At 37.2% G+C, this 21,813-nt stretch overlaps 1 protein-coding gene across 13 annotated transcripts in view; it reads right to left on the bottom strand.

Annotated features, from left to right (window-relative positions):
• Nucleotides 1-6,198: 6,198 nt before the first annotated feature.
• The window catches only part of DYNC1I2 (dynein cytoplasmic 1 intermediate chain 2), a 53,452-nt gene continuing 37,837 nt past the window's right edge, over nucleotides 6,199-21,813 (bottom strand). For 8 of the 13 annotated variants that reach the window (XM_036067326.2, XM_036067329.2, XM_036067336.2 and 5 more), the window contains 3 exons: nucleotides 10,905-11,045; nucleotides 8,922-9,047; nucleotides 6,199-7,132 (listed from right to left, as the gene is read on the bottom strand). In XM_036067326.2, the coding sequence (XP_035923219.1) occupies nucleotides 7,019-7,132; nucleotides 8,922-9,047; nucleotides 10,905-11,045 (381 nt within the window). In that variant the 3' untranslated portion in view covers nucleotides 6,199-7,018. The remainder of the gene's footprint in view (nucleotides 7,133-8,921; nucleotides 9,048-10,904; nucleotides 11,046-21,813) is intronic. The other 5 variants (XM_036067330.2, XM_036067327.2, XM_036067343.2 and 2 more) reach the window with 1 other exon arrangement.

The following is a 21,813-nucleotide window of genomic DNA, read 5'->3' as shown; positions in this document are numbered from 1 at the left end:
TGGTTAAGCGACTGCCTTCGGCTCAGGTCATGATCCTGGAGTCCCGGAATCGAGTCCCGCATCGGGCTCCCTGCTCAGCAGGGGGTCTGCTTCTCCCTCTGACCCTCTTCCCTCTCGTGCTCTCTGTCTCTCATTCTCTCTCTCAAATAAATAAAATCTTTAAAAAAAAAAAAAAAGAACACAGCTCTAAAATCAGGCTGCCTTGGTTTAGTGCGTAGAGAGTCACTTCTTAATGTCCCCAGGCCTAGTGATATGCTGGACCCGGCTTGCACCAGCTGAATGAGAACCCATTACATGTGTATATTCCCAATTCCATGTTCAGTGACATCACATTGGTAGTTTGCTATTGGCCCTGTGGGAGGGGAAACTGGCTACAAATCAGGTCCCCAGATATTGGTTCAAATTAGTTTCCACTTTTGTAAATTAGTAATCCTTTATAATAGTTCCCACATTATAGGGAAGCTAGAATAAATAAGAATATGTGTGTCATATATAATCATTTAGCAAGTACTCAATAAATGCTACCAGTTATTAATACTACATGGACGGAATGTACAAAGGCCAGTTCTTTATAAGGCAGAGGAAACTTTGGAAACGAGATATATATTTCCATTAAGGATGAAGTGCTGATGCAAGATTTTTGAAAGTCACCTTCCCAATTCCATTTCTTTGAAACTTACTTCCTACTGGTTTTGTGGTCTCTGTCAATAGAGGAAGCAGGAGGGGGAAAAAAAAAGGGAATCCTAAGTGGTCAAGCCAGAAAGCCATGTGTGGTCAAGCAGAGATCTCGGAATTTCTAAGGGCTTATTTTTAGCCTCTAACAGCCAAGAGATAAAGCCCATAAACTTGTAAGAGCTACTGAAGAGCAGTTATTGAACCTGTTAAGAGTTACTTACTCATCACCTCCCTTAATAGCAATGCCTCATATTTGTATAATTCTTCGTTTTCACACAGATTCTGGTTTAATTCCATAACAGCCCTGTGAAGCAGTAGATGAGGAAATAAGCTTAGAGAGGTGAAACCATTTACTCAAAGTTACGGTTAACTGAGTTTCAACACAGGTTGCTAAGTCCAAGACTGTATTAGAAATACAAATCTCAGGACCCCCATGTTTTGAAGGAGTTTCCCAACCAAACATTAGAATTTAGTAGTCAATTGTCTCCTATCAGTTGATAGAATTCCAACTAAGGTGCGACATCCTCATAGTCAGCTATAGCCTTCTTTGGGCTTTGGATCTATGTGGAGGTATTATTCCAGTTATTCTCTTGTTACGCTATTAACCACTGCAGCATTTATTTTACAATCGTGAGGATGAAGGTTTAGAGAGATAAGGAACCCAAGGCAGTCTTCTATGAATCACACTGTTCTCCTTGTCTGATTTTCAACACAAAATATAAAAGTCCTTTTTCTCAGTTGATACCAATTCTACTCAAGTAGCCCCTGAGTTTCAGGAGGGATAAGGCCATTTCTCTTGCCTTTGGAAAACTAAAGGTCCTCCAAAGTCATCTAATGACCCTCAATGTACTGACAGATTCATGATTGTATCAAAAACATTATTGCAAATGAGGCCCCTTAGGAAGGACCTAGTCATTTTACCATGTTTCTTGCTCAAATGGCATTCATTAGTAAGTCAGGTTTTGACTTATTTCAAAATCACATTTTGGACACAAGACAGCAGAGATCTGCCAATCCAGATGTAAGTTAGATAAAAGCTATTCCTGCAGGACTAATCTTAGGGCTTCCTCTAAGCCTAACAGCCACACACAGGTCAGGTCATCAGGACTGAAGCCCCCTTCTAGTGATCATCTTTCTACAGGGAGCACAAGTTATTTTCAAGGGGCCTAACATTAGGGAAGAAGGAATGGTACTATGTAAGTTACAACAGCTGAATAATGCTGTTCCCCAGATTTTTGTGGAAGTGATGGATTCCAGTTCTGCTAACATCTAGCTGGGTAGTCATGAACCAAGTTTGTTTTCTCACTAACTTGAAAAAGGGGTTTCACGTGTTCTTTTCTAAGTCTCCAGATATCACAACCCATGTTATATGTAAGTAACATAAGAGCAACAGCTGAGTATAGGCTGGAAATTCAGAGTGGGTCATTCTTTTTCTATTTTCATAATTTGTAATTTTATCATAGAATGTGATAAAACATTCCTAGGAAAAGTATCACTGATTAAGGGCAATTTATATCCCTCAGTTCACTGCTACTCCTAAATGTCTGAGGGTTAAATTATGCTGTGATGTCTTAGAATTAAAATAAGATTTTCTTGAACACCAAGCCACTTAAATCCTTAGAAGGTGTGCTTTTATTACATTGCACAGATGGCTATACAAAATGGTCTCTCCATTTTTGTATTCTTAAAAAAAAAATTAATACAATCCCTTATTTGTGTGGTACTTTATAATTTACAAGTTTTCACGTACACCATATCTCCTATAATCTTCACAGAAAGTGGGTATTTTCCTCACTTAACGAGCATATTGACCCTTGTCCCAGGTGACATTACTGGTAATGGTGGCATCAGGAATAGATTTTGGGTCTTTTGAGCCCAGTATTCTCTTTCTCATATACCAGCCACACTTCAGCATAACAGATTTTGTTCCAAAGCATTTCTATTACTTTGTTCAGAAAAAACTTTCTTTAAAAATCTAGTACAAAAATTCACAAAAGATAAAATTACTTGCCATCAAAGCCTTACCGGTGGTATACCTGATTTCTGAAGTCACCAGAGGCAGGTCTCTGCATGTTCAGCACCACGTAGGTGTGTTCTACACCCTACACAATCACTGCCCCACAGCTTTCTGACCAAATCAAGTACATTAAAAGACAGGCATGATAATACATTACCAGAGACCTGAATAAATGACCTCACAAAGTGAAACAGACCTTTCTGAAAGCTTACCTGAGTGCAAGCTGTTCCATCCTCTGACTGGGAACTGGTAATGGAATATTAAGAAGCCAAAACTGAGATTCCTGCTATGAAACTAACAACACAAAATACTGTAATTTTAGAAAAGTTTGTAAAAGATGGCTGATTGGCTATGTTGAAACTATCAGTGGTTAGAAACTACATACTGAAAACTTAAAAACCTAAAAGCCATTTGAACTTTAAGAAGTTGGGGAATTGCAAACATGGCAGGCAGAACGAATCCGTACACCTAAAGTCCAACAAAAGATCCAGGAGCATTGGCCTATTGAGAAAAGCATTGCAATGTGATGACTATTCAAAGTCTTCCAGTTGGCATTGAGTTAGGATTGTAGCGTCTTTTTTAAAAAATGTGTTTGTTATATGTGAAAAGGATTTTAAAAATACAACATATTAAGTATAAGCAAATTAGTACCTTTTGGGGCAGTAAGATTAAAGAGATTGGTTAATGTTCTTAATTGTAATCCCTGAATTCAAAAGACATACTGAACATAGGTGTTCTTTCATTCTTATCTTTGGGGCAACTTTCAAATTCTTTGATAGCACTAGAAGCCCCCAGAATCTGTAAACCAGGTCTTTAAGTAAATAATTTCCCAGCACTTTTTTTTTTTTTTTTAAAGATTTTATTTATTTGACAGAGAGACACAGTGAGAGAGGGAACACAAGCGGGGGAGTGGGAGAGGGAGAAGCAGGCTTCCCGCCGAGCAGGGAGCCCGATGCGGGGCTCAATCCCAGAACCCTGGGATCATGACCCGAGCTGAAGGCAAACGCTTAATGACTGAGCCACCCAGGTGCCCATCCCAGCACTTTTTGATGAGTCAAAAAGAAGAGCCCCAGGTCTTTTTCCCAAACCTGTAAGGCTTTATTTGCCTATCAATGAGCAAGATGATAGCAGGAAAGCAAGAACTCCTTTCCTGTTTCTGTGTAGATTGGAAAAAAAAAATCTGAGTGGGAATCTCATCACTAAATTATCAAATGAGGCAAAGCCAATGGCTTTTTAGCCTAGACTTATGCCCAAGATTCAGACATGACACTAATGCCACTACCACCTTGGATGCTATTGTCATGTTTCAAACAACTCCGTTCTCACAACCATTGAGCAGCTGGAGCTGTAACTGGAGATCCATCCTCTCCAATATATACCTAATTGTAGAGCTTTTCCTATTTAGAAAATATCACAGTACCAATGTTGAAATACCAGGATTGTGGAAAAGATTTAAAAATGCATTGCCCAATAGAATGGGACGATGAAAAATCACATGCTTCATATCAGATTTTCTTTCATTCATTCAAGCCCTTCCTTTCCATGTGGTTCAAGAGGAAGAGGTTACAGTCTAACAGTTTATTCAGTCCTAGTACAAAAGAGAATGAAATCAGCATTCTTACAATATTGCAAGACTAGGATCACTCCTAATACTACTTTCCTTTAGTTCCTTCCCCCCTAAATTTTAAGTCATCCATTCCTTCAAGATGCAGTATGTCAGCATTACTGCAACAATATTTTATAACTAAAGATTTTCTAAACTTTGTAGGGAATTGAATCTATAAGCATGAAGATAGACTCTACCAGTGAATTTTTGTGGGTTTTTTTTTTTGCTTTAATTATACCAAAAATTATTTCTGAGACTTAGTGTAAGCTAATTAAACTGAGTATTCTTCCTCAACACAAACAAGAATAACCAAAATCTTTAATTTCTCGTTCAAAAGATAATAACCAAACAATAAACAAAATAAGAAATTAGCCTGAAAGCTATGGCTTGTTTCCCATTCAGCAAAAAAGTATAACTGGTAATGAATAAGGTACAATTTCCATAACTCGATATTTTTGAAAATTTTAAGGTTTTCATTTGTAAAAGAGTAAAGAGCTGTGCTACACTTTTCTAGTCAGCTTGACTTGTCAGAAGATTTTACATCAATATTGACAGTCTTAGTTCTTCCTTTTTGCCCTATCATATACTCAACCTTAAAAGGCAGTTACTCACATTAAATTTATCTGTTCCTAAAAATGTAGACTAAGTTATATGGGCAAAGGTCCACATTGCATTTGGGGGCTGGGGTTGGGAGGGAGAGAAGTTATTCCTCAAAAGCAAAAATTCTGGTGCTAAGTATTTTACTTACCAATTTTATTCTTTCACAATCGAACACATCAATTTTAGTCCAATGAGCATCTGATTTGCCCCATCTCTTGATTTCCAACCTTAGTTATAATGATGTTTTCCCTTTTCCTAGTCCTTTTTACAAACTGATGGCAAAATGTAATAACCAGCGGGTGCCTGGGTGGCTCAGTTGGTTAAGTGTCTGCCTTCGGCTCAGGTCATGATCCCGGGTTCCTGGGATCAAGCCCCTCGTCGGGCTCCCTGCTCAGTGGGGAGTCTGCTTCTCTCTCTCCCCTCTCCCTCTGTGTGTGCTCTCTCTCTCAAATAAATAAAATCTTAAAACAAAAAAAACAAAGACAGTGTGACTGCTGAAATTGAACTTCTGACTCATAGACATTGCTACCATGAGCTAACTTGAGATGTTTGCCTACTAATATAAAAAACTTATCTTTGGTATATACTAGGCAATTATGGGGTGCTAATTTGTAAAAACTATATAAAAATGGAGAATTGCCTGAAGTAACTACAATCAATAATTTTAGAGCTGGAAGGAAATTTAACAATCATCTAATCCAAACTTAATTCCTAGATGAAAAGAAGGAGGCACAAACAGATGGAAAGACTTGGCTAAAAGACACTTCTCATGAGTGCCAGAGCTAGAACTAGAGTTGGGTCTAATATTCATAGGTGATTATTTTTACATTACACAATACTCATAGTTTAGAAATTTTATTATTTGGAAATTTATCTTCCAACAGATCTTTGTTAGAATTGTAAAACAACAACAAAAATATTCAAATTCTGATATCTATTCTTCCTTCCTAGTTCATGTTCTGTTGAATAAATAGTTAAACTTTAGAAGGATAAGAGGTTAGGATCAAGGAAATGGACAATTTAAAGTGGATAAAATACAGATCTGATCATAATGCTTTCCTCTAATTCTGAAATAGGTTGATTTCAACATTCATGCTTAGGTATTTGTCACTCACCTTTCAGACTTGCTTATACAAGGTTGTATGGTAACAGATCTCAAGATGTGGAGTTGATTCAATGACAAAGCTCATTTGAACACTTTTCCTTCATAGCTACTACTGCAACCATGAAATCAATTTCTCTCACAGGTTTCAGTCTCAGAGAGCTCACATACATACATAATAATCTCAATCAATGAAAATAATAGGCAGCTTTCTGTTTATTCTTTAGACGAACTACATCTCAGATGGAAAGTAAATAAGGGAGTAAAGCAAAAGTTAACCTAGGAGACATTTTTTCACTGACAGGTTAAACATCAATCCATAATTCATCAAGAGATCTACATTATAATGTATGGCATATTTAAGACACAAAACTTCATGAGACTTGAGGTGGCTGCTTACAACAAGAGCTTAAAGAAAGATATGGAAAAAAAGACACTTTATAAAAGGGAAAATTAAAATTGCAAGGCTAAATCAAAATGAAAATCTGAAAAGTTAAAGCATATTTGTTTTTATTTATAGACAGTTATCACATGAATTATAAAGAAGAAAAAGGATATCAGAATGGAGCTTGGGTAGATGTATGCATGCTATGGCTAAGAATAAACAATGTTCTTACATGTTATGGTTAGTGAGGACAGTATCAGTATAACAGGGAATTGTGACTAAAAATATGCAGAACTGATTTAATCTGTACTTTAGAAATAACTTATATAGTGTTATAAGTTGAAAAGAATTCAAAAGAATAACTAATACCAAATATACACCTGTGTATAAGAATTCAGAAAAGGCTGCAATCTGTAAAGTCAATCAGCTGTATTAAAAATGACACAAATCCAGAACAAGATGCATGTTATATAAAAAGGGACATTGTAAGATTTACTTGCTGCATTAAATCCATGGTTAAATCCACAAAATTTCCTTTTAATTAACATTTAGACAGAAACATGCAAATAGTCTTAGGTTCTACTTAGAGACTTCCCCAAATCCGCTAAGGCTACAATATCCCCCTTTCAGGAGCTAAGCAGGTATTCGGGTAGCTGCTTCCTCCTCTGCATCAGCTCGGTTTGCATTAATTTCTGCGAGTGTTCGGCCGAACCGTGCCCATTCATCATTTCGGGGGACAGCAATCTGCTGTTAAAAGAAAGACAACGTTTTATATACACTGAAATAAATGATTATCTTACCCAGTATTTTGGTTTGTTTTCAAATAATTTTTCCACTAAAAAGTAATGCTGTAAATGGTCTTTCCATAATTACAGGGACTGTAACAATGCTTCACAACACATTTCAAAACAAAAGATGATGTTTGGGAAGTGTGTTGTGACAGCCTCAGAAATGCTTTTGCTGTTATCACCATCAGTACAAGAGAGAATAACAATGATACTCTGTAAATATAATTCCTATGTACTATCTCACAGATTTTGCTGGTGGGGAGGAATTCCTTAAAATTTTTTACTTCTTGCACTGTTCCAAATATGAAATAGTTTTTGAAGCATGCTTCAAAGAGCTGGTTTCTTATGAGTATTTATTTCTGTTTGGAGCATAAGATAACTGTTTTTGATACCTTAATCCCTTCATCAGAAGGTACATTATCTCTTACCACTTTAGTGATCTACAAATAACTAAAGGGGAAAAGAGGCTCATGATGCTTTTGCCTCCATGAAGCATCCAATGACCAAAAATTTTTGGTAACTGTCATCATTATATTGGTGAAATCTCAACACTGCCATATTAGGGCACAAACCACTCAGTATAACAAATGAATGTGCCTACTTCTTAATCTACCATATTAGATTAGATTGGATAGTGATATCCAATACGGTGGCTACCAGACACAGGTGACTATTCACATTTAAATTACTTAAGATGAAATAAAATATAAATTTAGTTCCTTCGTTGTGCTAGCCACATTTTTTTTTTTAAAGATTTTATTTATTTATTTGACAGAGAGAGACACAGCGAGAGAGGGAACACAAGCAGGGGGAGTGGGAGAGGGAGAAGCAGGCTTCCATGCAGAGCAGGGAGCCCGACGCGGGGCTCGATCCCAGGACCCTGGGATCATGACCTGAGCCGAAGGCAGACGCTTAACGACTGAGCCACCCAGGTGCCCCGCTAGCCACATTTTAAGTGTTTGACAGCCATATGTGGCTAGTGACTACTAGATTAGTGCAGATACAGAACAATTCCATCTGCGTGGACAGTTCAATTGGCTATTCTAAATGATTCAATCTACCTCCCTCCAGATCCAATTACTAGAGGCCACAGGGTGTCCAGAGGGGATGGGGAATCATAAGGCATAGCAAAAGAAACAGTGACTAAGGCTTCTTTTAGCTAGGGCTAAAAAGAAGGAAATCGCTCCTGAACATTGTGTATAGCCAACCCAAGTACAAAAGATGACAAAGAGCTGCAACTTATCCTGCTGGATTCAATGATAATGGCTTTGCAACAAGGTTCACAAGTCAAGATTCACATTTCACACAGTCATCAAATAACTCTCAAAGATACTACTTTTGATTTCTACTACCTGGCCCAAACAAATCTACAAATACAGAAAAATAAGAACTTAAATCTGTAAAGCCCCGAAGTCCGTAACACAAAGTCTATAACTCAACTGTTAACTCCAAATTTCTTCTTCCTGAAGAGTTTCTAATTTCTAGTAATTTATGCTTCAAGAAATAAGGTACTTCCAATGTATGATATTATCCTCAAAATCTGTTGCATGGAGACACAGAACATCCAGTTTAGAAAGAAAATTAATCTTAGGAGTTGCTTCTGTCGTGGAAAAAGTTTTATCTTTACAACCATATGGTTTATACCACTCATGAACCTTGAAGACTAGTTTTAGCCACAAAGATACCGTAACTACAATGCCCTGAAAGCTAAACAGATATATCAAAATTATAGGCAGTGAGCCCCATACCTCTCCCACGTCATATATGACAATCTGGCCTTCAGAATCACCCACAGCAATCTCTCTTCCAGAATGGGTCCATCTTACACGATTAAGAGCAGGATTACCCTCCACAGAAATGCTGGCAGTTGGCACCTGAAGTCATTTAAAATATAGTGCAGTGTTAAAAGTTTCATCAAGATTTCTATAAACATGTAAAGCAGTAACTCTTCTTTCCTCCAATCGGGCTACGTTTTTTAAAACAAAGATGAAAATAGATAAAGAATTTTCCCAACTTTCTTCCTGTTCAGTGATACATTATGAATGACATTACAGTCAATCCTTGAAAATGGTTTGGGAAAATAACTTAAGTTCTTATATAAGAAATTCTCATATGACTGCATACATACATCATTTTGAAAGATCTTCTCTTTAATAAAGGATTCTTTGTTGTTATTTTAACTTTTTTAAGAAATCAAGCTGTTTGAAAACAGATGGCCAAAACCCCATTTTAAAGAAACATTTCAAAAGCCCTCATAAACAGATTATGGTTCAATTTTAGAGGACAGAAATTACTTTTGTAGCTTGTGACTCTGTCAGCTGAAACCTGTGATTTGATCCACAGTTCCTAGAAACAGTTCATAGTGAAGGTGCAGTATGGGTTTTTCCAAAGCTCTTATTCCCATAAACTGTAGAACAGGGTAGGATGATAGCACCAAAACAATGGCACCACTTCCCCGGAATCTGATTGTACTTCTCTCATGCTGAAGAAAACAAAATTTATTTGCCACACACAGAGCAAACATCCAATGTCTGACTCAGACTGGAAGCACAATAAAATTTTTGAAACCTGATTAAAAATAATCCTTTTAATTGACACTAGTCATCCCCAGATGACTAATTTAACTCCTAGAATGCCAAAACTGTTACAGAGAAAAACTGTAATTTAGACATATTCTTTGAGTTAAGGATTATAGGAAAGACCTAAATTTAAGGGTAACCACAAATCTCAAACACCAAAACCCAAACTAAAAAAATGCAATTGGTACCATTCGAGGTAACTATAAAAGTATAATTAAGCCCAACCATCTAGTCAGGGCTTAATACCTTTTCCTAGGAGTATCTGAATGTTCCTCTTCAAACTACTAAACCAGGAGTTAGCACACTTTACTACTCTTACATTTCAAATCCGTAACTTCCTTGCCCTGTATAACCAACTATTTTACTTCGAGGGATTTGGATGGCTGCCACCAGAAATATGAAGAAATGTGGGAAAGAGTGGGATGTGGGGTAAGGCACCAAGAGACTTTCCCCTCAGTAACTGCTTCTGACAGAACTGCTAAAACATTACTTCTTACCACCTCATATCAACACAGAATTCAAGGAACATTTTAAGCCTAAGTTGGTAAAAATGCACATACCTAAAAATAAGTAATAGCTATAGTTAAATTTCATTGCCAATAAGTGATTTTAGCATAGTAATTAGGAAATTTTGTGGTTTCTATATTCATTTTATAGTAACAATAAACACTGTTTTCAATCCTTCATCGAACAAGTCATCAAAATGCATTTCTCTTTCATTTAAATAAGTCAGGCTAAAACTAATGTTTATGGATGATAATACAATTCTGTCAAGGCTAAGAGATAATTTAGAAATTCAGAATTAAGGTTAATATACTTCAACAGTCTGAAACTATCTGCTTTGTAGCCTGCGAGTGAAAAATATCCCAGTTGCCTTATGAATGAGACTTTGCCAGGACATTACAGACACGATAGTGCTTTTCAGAAGTAAAAGGAAATGCCCCAGTGCTCTTGGCAACATTATTTCTCCCTTCAGTACTGCACAGCATGGTGTTTATTATTAAGGGTACAAAGCTTATTTGGTTTCTTTGTGATGAAGCTACAATCACCAAGCCCTTTCACATTCCTTGGGATAAAAGGAATTTCACAAATTATTCAATAAATCTCCAATTTTCTATTTTTCAATGCAATTTTTGTTATTTTCCTACTCACCTCTGTGTCATTATTGAGATTCCACAAATCCAGCCTCCCCATGCCATCCACACAAGCAAACAGGGCTGGGTGGGTGGGTGACCACATAACATCATAAACATAGTCTGAATTATCTTCAAATGAATACAAAGGCTTGTTATTCTGAAAGGGAAAAGTTGATTCTTAGCATAGTCAAAATACAACACACATTCAATAGGTATGGATAACATTTTATGATATTTAACTCAGCCTAGAAAAAGTTCCTCTTATTTGTTTCACTACAGAATTACCTGGAGTTATAAACTAAGAATCAACTATTGGATTGCAGTTTCTTTTTAACTTGCAGACACCATACTGTTTTAAAAAAGGAAAAGAATGTGCTTCAAAAACATCTGTCCATGAGAAGATGCTGGGAGGATGATAGCAATGGCAGTTCACTTTTTGAATTCCTCTAACTCTACCCATAAACCCAAACAAAGCAATGAGGATAGCAAAACCAAAGATTCAAAGACAATATGTACAACAAAATCAGTTGACAAAGCTCCAAATGTAAGTGAGTAGAAACAAACTTCTGCCAATAACAAGACCTACATGGTACAAACATCTGTGCAGGAAGAAGTGTGGAAAGGCCTGGGGCTTCTGACAGCCAGAGAACAGAACAGAAGAGCCTCATCAAAAGAATGGTAGACAAGATGGATTTGCACATGCACAAGAATGAAGATGAACCCCTCCTTCCTCATACCATACACAAAAAGTAACTCAAAATGTACTGGAAGTCCTAACCACAGCAATCAGACAACAAAGAGAAATAACAGGCATCCAAATTGGTAAGGAAGAAGTAAAACTTCCACTATGTGGCAGATGACATGATACTGTATATAGAAAACCTGAAAGACCACCAAAAAACTGCAAGAAGAGATAAACAAATTCAGTAAATTCAGTAAATTCACAGGATACAAAACTGATGTACAGAAATCTGTTGTATTTCTATACACCAATAATGAAGCAGCACAAAGAGAAATTAAGAAAGCAATCCCATTTACAATTGCACCCAAAATAATAAGATACCTAGGAATAAACTTAACCAAAGAGGTGAAAGACCTGTACCCCCAAAACTATAAAACACTGATGAAACTGAAGATGACAAAGAAATGGAAAGACATTCCATGCTCATGGATTGGAAGAACAAATATTGTTAAAATGTCTATAATTTGAACCAAAGTAACCTACACACATTCAGTGCAATCCCTATCAAAATACAGCACTTTTCACAGAACTAGAACAAACAACTGTAAAATTTATATGGAACCACAAAAGACCCCAAATACCCAAAGATATTTTGAAAAAGAAAAGCAAAGATGGAGGTATCACCATTCCAGACTTCAAGTTATATTACAAAGCTGTAGTCACCAAAACAGTATGACACTGGCACAAAAATAGACACACAGATAAATGGAACAAAAACAGAAGACCCAAAATAAACCCACAATTATATGGCCAATTAATCTGCAACATACCAAGAAAGAATATCCAATGGGAAAAAGTCTCTTCAACAAATGGCACTGGGAAAACTGGTCAGATACGTGCAAAAGAATGAAACTGGACCACTTTCTCACACCATACACAAAAATAAATTAGAGTGGATTAAAGACCTAAATCTGAGACCTGAAACCATAAAAATCCTAGAAGAGAGCACAGGCAGTAACTTCTCTGACATCAGCTGTAGCAACTTTTTTTCTAGGTATGTCTCCTGAGGCAAGGGAAACAAAAGCAAAAATAAACTATTGGGACTACATCAAAATAAAAATCTTCTTCACAGTGAAGGAAACAATAAACAAAACTAAAAGGCAACCTATGGATGGGGTGCCTGGGTTGCTCAGTCATTAAGCGTCTGCCTTCGGCTCAGGTCATGATCCCAGGGTCCTGGGATCAAGCCCCACATTGGGCTCCCTGCTCCGCGGGAAGCCTGCTTCTCCCTCACCCACTCCCCTTGCTTGTGTTCCCTCTCTCACTGTCTCTCTCTGTCAAAAAATAAATAAAATCTTAAAAAAAAAAAAAAGGCAACCTATGGAATGGGAGAAGATATTTGCAAATGACATATTTAACAAAGGGTTAGTATCCAAAATATATAAAGAACTTATACAACTCAACACCAAAAAGCAAATAATCCAATTTAAAAATGCAGAAAACATGAACAGACATTTCTCCAAAGAAGATGTCCAGATGGCCAACAGACACATGAAAAGATGCTCATGATGACTTATCATCAGGGAAATGCAAATCAAAACTACAGTGAGGGCCACCTGGGTGGCTCAGTCAGTTAGGCGGTTGCCTTCAGCTTGGATCATGATCTCAGGGTCCTGGGATTGAGCCCCACATTGGGCTCCTCACTCAGTGGGGAGTCTGATTATGCGCCCCTCCCTCTGTTTGTGCTCTCTCTGTCTCTCAAATCAATGAATAAAATCTTTAAAAAAAAAAAAAAAACAATGAGATATCACCTCACACCTGTCAGAATGGCTAAAATCAACAACACAAGAAACAGGTGTTGGCGAGGATGTGGAGAAAAAGGAAACCTCTTGCACCGTTGGCAGGAATGCAAACTGGCACAGCCACTGTGGAAAATGGTATGAAGGTTCTTCAAAAAGTTAAAAACAGAGGTAACCCTATGACCCAGCAATGACACTACTGGTATTTACCCAAAGAATACAAAAACACGAATTCAAAGAGATATATGCACCCCTATGTTTATAGCAGCATATTTACAATAGCCAAAATATGGAAGCAGCTCAAGCGTCCATCAACTAATGGATAGACACACACACACACACAAATATTATTCAGCCATAAAAAAGAATGAAATTTTACGATTTGCAATGACATGGGTGGAGTTAGAGAGTATAATACTAAGCAAAATCAGTGAGTCAGAAAAAGGCAAATACCATATGATTTCACTCATATGTGCAATTTAAGAAACAAAGGGAAGAAAAAAAAGAGACAAACCAAGAAACAGACTCTTAACTATAGAAAACAAACTAATGGTTACTATAGGAAAGGTACATGGGGGAGATGGGTTAAACAGGTGATGGGGATTAAGGAGTGCAATTGTGATGAGCACCAGGTGATGTATGGAATTGCTGATTCACTATATCATACACCTGAAACTAATATAACACTGTATGTTAATATAACACTATATGTTAACTAACTGGGATTAAAATACAAACAAAAAAGAAAAATAACTCAAAATGTATCACAAAACTAAATAAAGAGGTAAAAAGTATAACTCTTAGGAGGAAGCATAGGAGTAAGTTGTTGTGAGCTAGGATTTGCCAATGGTTTCTTAGATATGAAACCCAAAGCACAAGCAACAAAAGAAAAAGTCAATAAATTGGGCCATATCAAAATTAAATACTCTTGTGCTTCAAACAATACCTTCAAGAAAGTGAAAAGACAACCTATACAATGGAAGAAAATACCTGGAAATCATTTGATAAGTGATTTATATCTAGAACACTTACAACTCATTTATTAAAAAAGGAAAATAAGCTAATCAAAAAATTGGGCAAAGAATTTGAACAAACATTTCTCTAAAGGAGATCCACAAACAGCAAATAATCATTTGAAAAGATATTCAACATCATTATCCATCAGGGAAATACAAATTGAAACCACAAGGAGATATCATTTCACACACTAGGATGTCTATAATAAAAAGGACAGATAATAGCAAGTGTTGGTGAAGAGGTGAGAAATCAGAACCCTCATACATGCTGATGGAAATGTAAATTGGTGCAGCTGTTTTGAAAAAGTTACTCAAATGCTAATTACAGTTAACATATGACCCAACAATTCCACTCCTAGGTATATACCCAAGAGAAATGAAAACATATATACACAACAAAAATGTACATGAGTGTTCACAGCAGCATTATTCACAACAGCCCAAAAGGGTAAACAATCTAAACATTCATTAACTAATGAATGGATAAACAAAAAGTGGTATATCCATATAATGGGATAGTATTTGGCCATAAAAGGAATGAAGTACTGATACATGCCACACATGGATGAACCTTGAAAATATGCAAAGTGAAAGAAGCCAGTCACATTTTGTGATGCCATGAAATGTCTATAACAGGAAGTTCCATAGAAACAGAAAGTAGGTCATTTCCAGGAGCTGGGTGGAGGGAAAGGAGGAGTGACTGCTAATGGACTTAAGGTTTCTTTCTGAAATTTGAAAATGTTCTAAAATTAGACAGTGATGATAGTGCGTATCTCTGTGAATCTAAGAACTGTACACTTTAAAAGGGTGAATTTTATAGTGTATGAATTATATCTCAATAACAGTTATTTTTAAAAAAGACATAAAGTGATAGACAGAAATTAACAAAGATATACCTATAAAGGCAGCCCCTAAAGAAGAAAACCAAAGCAATACTATAGAATACAAAAAATAGTAAGAGAATTCTCCTAAAATAAAAGACAGCTTGAAACTAAATATTTAAGAGTATCCTGTGCATCTAGGACAATCAACCCTTTAAAGAAAAAGAAAAAGGGACGCCTGCGTGGCTCAGTCGGTTGAGCGTCTGCCTTCGGCTCAGGTCATGATCCCAGCATCCTGGGATCGAGTCCCGCATTGGGCTCCCTGCTCAGCGGGGAGCCTGTTTCTCCCTCTGCCTGCTGCTCCCCCTGCTTGTGCTCTGACAAATAAATAAAATCTTTAAAAAGAAAGAAAAAGAAAAAAAATTTGATCACCCAGGTTTTGTAAGACCAGGTCACAATTAAGGAAAAAAAAATCAGATTGTCATCAGACTTTCTGACAACAATGCTTTTTGCCAGAAGACGACAGAATAATATATTTAAGGTAATAAAAAAAACCAGCATAAGTCATGGATTTTATATACAGCCAAACTGACCTCTGTAACCCAATAGGCTCTTGTGAATATGAGAATAATGCATCCACAAGCACGCTACTGCAAAATGAGCTTCAGATGACCAAAAAAACTGAGGAGACAACAACATAAGGACAGGGAGATACCAAGTGATTCATGAGGGTAAACTCTTCTTTACAGAAGTATAAACAATCTACAACTATACACAGCAGTATGAACAATACAGTAAGAATGCAAAATCTAGACTGTGAGAAACTCTTAACAGGACAACCAACCTGGTTTCTTCTTCAACAACGAAGCAAGAAGAGAGGGAAGGAAGCCCTATCTTAAAGAGAGGAATTCAAAAGATGTGTCAATTGCAAATATATGGACCTCATTTGGATCTTGGTCAAACAAATAAATAGTAAAAAAAAAACATTTAAATTGAACATTGACTGGCTATTTAATGAAACTAAGAAATCACTGTTTATTTTGGGGGGTGTAATATAGAGTATCATAGCTATTTTTTAAGACTTTATTTTTTAGAGGGGTGCCTGAGTGGCTCAGTCGGTTAAGCATCTGCCTTCGGCTCAGGTCATGATCCCAGGGTCCTGGGATCGAGCCCCGCATTGGGCTCCCTGCTCTGCGGGAAGCCTGCTTCTCCCTCTCCCACTCCCCCTGCTTGTGTTCCCTCTCTCACTGTGTCTCTATCAAAAAAATAAATAAAATCTTTAAAAAAAAAAAAAAAGACTTTATTTTTTAGAGATACATACTGAATATTTGTAGATGACATAACATATCTGGGTTTGCTTTAAAATCCAGGGGTAGAGGGGCGCCTGGGTGGCTCAGTCGTTAAGCATCTGCCTTCAGCTCGGGTCATGATCCCAGGGTCCTGGGATCGAGCCCCACATCGGGCTCCCTGCTCGGCGGGGAGCCTGCTTCTCCCTCTCCCACTCCCCCTGCTTGTGTTCTCTGTCAAATAAATTTAAAAAAAAATCTTTAAAAAATAAAATAAAATAAAATCCAGGGGTAGGGAGGGAATGTACATGAACTGTCTCAAACAAGACAGGTCATGTGTTGATAACCATGGAAGCTAGGTATTGGGTACCATGGCTTCATTATACTCTTCTCTTTGATTTTGTATCTACTTGGAATTTTTCATAAAAAAGAGTTTAAAAATATTTAAAATTTTCATTCAGATATTATAGTAAATGTCAAGAGCATGGCTTAATAGCCAAAAATGTTTGCTTGTAATTAAGAAATTTTTCACAAAACTTAAAAGTAAGCTAGAAACTGAAACTAAGAGGTTTTTTTCCCTCTCAAGATCACTACTTTCTATAACTCTCTTTGGCAACAATGCCAAATGAAGTCTCACTCTGAAGTAGTGGTTTTCAACATAGGATGGGTATCGCATTCATCTGTAGAGCTTTTTAAATTCCACATGCAGCCACCCCCATCAGACAATTCATCAGTGTTTCTGCTGTTGCTGCACTAGTGATTCTGATGCACACCATGATTAAGAGCCACCATGCTAAGGTATATTTTTCCTGAGGTGATAGTGTACTTCCTCAAGAACATCCCATTTTTAGACAATTTTATGGTCTCCAATCAAGGACTTAAAACAGTTGTTCAAAATCAAAATCATGTTCACATGCTCAACTCTGTAAGCATATATATTGGCCTACATAATTTTCTAAAGAAGGAGTTATCAACAGAAAAATGGGTAAAAGATTTGAACAAGAATGTCACAAAATGGTCAAAAAACACATGAGAGGTGTTTGACCTCATTAGTCTCAAGGTAATGCAAAATAAAACCACAATGCAATGCAACTACACCTATCAGAATTATTAAAATGAAAAAAAGGTAGAAAATATCAAGTGTTGAGAAGGCTGCAGAACAAAGGGAGATTTCATATGCTACCAGTGGATTACAAACTGGTAAAACCATTTTGGAAAATTGTTTGGCAATATCTACTAAAGCAGAATGTAGGCATATCTTATGGCCAAGTATTTCACTCCTAGATATATGCCCAATAGAAATGAGTGCTTATGTCCATCAAAAAGACATCTACAAGTGATTCATGAGGGTAAACTTTTCTTTTTCTTTTTTTTAAACATTTTATTTATTTATTTGACAGAGACAGACACAGCGAGAGAAGGAACACAAGCAGCGGGAGTGGGAGAGGGAGAAGCAGGCTTCCCGCTGAGCAGGGAGCCCAGTGCGGGGCTCGATCCCAGGACCCTGGGATCATGACCTGAGCCTGAAGGCAGACGCTTAACGACTGAGCCACCCAGGCGCCCCAGAGGGTAAACTTTATAGAAGTATAAACAATGCTAGTAGCAGCACTATTCATAACAGCCCCAAACTGGAATCAACCCAAATACTATCAGCAGTAGAATGGATAAATTGTGATATACTTACATAATGGAATAGTATACAACCGAGAGAACAATCTACAGCTCTACTCAACAATATGAATGAATCTCACAAGCATAAGGTTAATAAGCAAAAGCAGCCAGCCACAAATAAGTAAATATTATGATTCCATTTTTATAAAATATGAAACAAGTTGTATGCAAATTAGATTAAACTTATTTATGTCTTTTTTTAAAAAGATTTTATTTTGGGTGGGGGTAGAGAGCACAAGCAGGTGGAGCAGCAGAGGGAGAGGGAGAAGCAGGCTCTCCGCTGAGCGAAGAGCCCGACTCGGGGATAGATCCCAGGACCCTGGGATCATGACCTGAGAGATGCTTAACCAACTGAGCCACCCAGGCACCCCAACAGAATCTCTTTAAAAAGAAGTAATTCCAAGGTCAAAAATATCTTCCTATATAACCTGACTGAAGATATGAACTTTTTGAGAAGGAATGTTTCTATTAAAAGCAATGGAAATACAAAGAAGCAGAGTCTTAAAAGAAAAATGAAGACAGTACTCAATTCAAGCATTGTCCAGGAGAGAGTCTCAGCCAATGGATTCTAAGAATTACCACCCATGGCAAGGCTATCTCCATGTGAAAATGAATGAATCACACTATCTTTGCTTGATATCATTAACATTCAAATTAGAAAACTTCTTTTGTTCCAATTCCTTGCTCACCAAGCAATCTTCTGATTATAATTTGGCTTCCCACGTGGGTTGTCTACAGGGAAACAATGAGCTGGTCAGGCCAGCATGAGTATCTGGGTCTTCTGGCAGTTGTTTCTCATTGTTAAATTAATAAATTGACCCTCTCCATATCAGTGTTTTAGAAGCCTTTAGTTCCAGTCAGCACTCCCTAGCTAATCACTCTAGTAGACTGACAAGACTAAGTTTCCGAATATGCAAAGAACAGTCTGGATACTGGCCAGCAGCAGGTCACTATAGTAAATGCTAACATGGAGGACCGGGTCCCAGCCTTCCCCAAGAAACACTCCAAATTCGAAGCATTTTTTCATTTGAACTTGTCTAGTACGTGCACAGTTGCTATTCCAAGCATTAGGAGAATCTCTTTAACCCTGTTTTAAATGCTGGTGTTCTCTGAGAGTTAAATAATGAAGCTATTAAAATATAAAAGAGGATTTAAGACATCAGAGATTGTGAAAAAATTTAAGGTGTATATGGACTACTGAAGTCTGAAAACCACCTACTCTAAGAAATTACCCCATTAATGATTTTAACCTCAACACTTAATGGTAAATAGAGTCCTGACAGGCATTTGTTCTGAGACTAGAATATACTGTACATACATGAAAATATATTGGTCCCAATTAAACAATTCTATTACAAAGTAATTTGTAACAAGTATGGTTAAATGTGGTAGGACATTAAGCTAATTTACCAGGTCTACCCCTAATCAAGTTCTTACAGAATCCTCTGGTTACCTTCCAGTAGTTTCACTCCTCACGCATTCTTCCTACCGTTTTTCAGGGCTGCCAAAGTACTTCTGTTGTGAATTTTCAAATTTGGCATTTTGAAAGGTAATAGTGTCTTCCAAATATATTAGAAGCCATGTCTTGGTTGGTATAAACTTTACCAAAATGTGGAAAATCCTCTACCTCTGTTTATATTCTTTACTAAAAATAACTGAGTTTAAAAAAAGTCATGAAAACAATTTGATGACCCAGAACTCTGTCACTGCATTATAAATTCCTGACTAGGCAAAAAGTAGATGCTGACTACAGAAGTAGATTACTTTAAATTTGAGGCAGTGTCAAATTGAGATTTCTGGGATATTTTTAGAGGACTTATAAAAAGGGAGAAAAAGGAGGTTTTTTTTTTTTTTTTTTTGCACCTGTGAAGAATATTGCTGGCAGTTTTATTTTTTTAAATTAATTATTTTTATTAACATATAATGTATTATTTGTTTCAGAGGTACAGGTCTATGATTCATCAGTCTTACACAATTCACAGCGCTCACCATAGCACATACCCTCCCCAATGTCCATCACCCAGCCACTCCATCCCTCCCGCCCCCCTCCACTCCAGCAACCCTCTGTTTTCTGAGATTAAGAGTCTCTTATGGTTTGTTTCCCTCTCTGGTTTTGTCTTGTTTCATTTTTTCCTCTCTTCCCCTATGATCCTCTGCCTTCTCAAATTCCACATATCAGTGAGATCATATGATAATTGTCTTTCTCTGATTGACTTATTTCACTTAGCATAATACCCTCTAGTTCCATTCACGTCGTTGCAATGGCAAGATTTCATATTTTTTTGATTGCTGCATAATATTCCATTGTATATATATATACACCACATCTTCTTTATCCATTCATCTCTCAATGGACATCTAGGCTCTTTCCATAGTTTGGCTATCGTGGACATTGCTGCTATTAGGATTGCTATAAACATTGGGGTGCACATGCCCCTTCAGATCCCTACATTTTGTATCTTTGGGGTAAATACCCAGTACTGCAATTGCTGGGTCGTAAGGTAGCTCTATTTTCAACTTTTTGAGGAACCTCCATACTGTTTTCCAGAGTGGCTGCATCAGCTTGCATTCCCACCAACAGTGTAGGAGGGTTCCCCTTTCTGAAAAAGGAGAAATCTTGTTTTGCTATTAGGGCAGAGCCAGATCTTAAAGGATACAAAGATACAACAATTTTTAGTAACTCGTTCCTTCTAGTTTACGGGGGCTCAATCCCGTGAGTCAGAAAACCCTTAAAAAAGTAGAGGCCAAAAAGAAAAACATTTAAAGTCTGTTAAATTCACGAATGTGAAGATACTGATTTAAAAAGCTTAAAATGGAATTGGAACAATGTTTCTAAAGAGATTGCCTACTGAGGTGCCTGCATGGCTCAGTCAGTTAAAAGACTGACTCTTGGTTTCAGCTCAGGTCATAATCTCAGGGTCATGAGATCAAGCCCCGTGTTGGGCTCCAGGCTTAGCAGGAGTCTGCTGGAGATTCTCTCTTCCTACTCTCCTTCTGCCCCCCCCCGCCCCCCCCAGCTCTCCCTCAAATAAACTTCAAAAAAATAAATAAATAAATAAGACAAAAAAACCCCCACAAACTACCAAAAAAAAAACTAAAAAAAAAAAAATCACCTGCCTATTATTCATAACCATTGTGTTGGAGAGCACAGAGACTCTATCAAGTTTTTTGGCAGGGTAGAAATAAATACCAGCAACACAAGTACCATGAAGTATAAATCCAAGATCAAAACAGTGACACTGGGAGCCATGATATAACCGAATAAAAAAATATTTACTCAGCAGATTGTTGCTGTTCTAGCCTTCATAGAGAATTACTTGTGTGCAGAAAAGTTAGAATAAAAGATAATCTTCTGATAAAGTTTTAGAGGGCCCTTAAACATGTATAAAAACACTCTGTTCTCTGTTGGCTCATCCTTTGGCCACTAACACTGGAGAGGTATGTACATGTGTATGTGTGGAGGGAGGAGACACACGTATCACAGTTGAATGAATAAATGAAGCACACAGAGGGAAGCAATGCCTAGCTCAATTAGCAAAGAAAGAGATATGCCTTCCTGTCATTCTTATTCAGAAGGCAGTTCTATGTTGAAATACAGCAAAATACCAGAACAAAAAATACCAACCACCAATCAACCAGCTGTGTGAGTA

Source organism: Halichoerus grypus, chromosome 4, assembly GCF_964656455.1.
Source record: "Halichoerus grypus chromosome 4, mHalGry1.hap1.1, whole genome shotgun sequence".
In the NCBI taxonomy this organism is placed as follows: Eukaryota; Metazoa; Chordata; class Mammalia; order Carnivora; family Phocidae; genus Halichoerus; species Halichoerus grypus.
The sequence above is the reverse complement of the archived record's forward strand: the minus strand, read 5'-3'. Positions and strand labels throughout refer to the sequence as shown.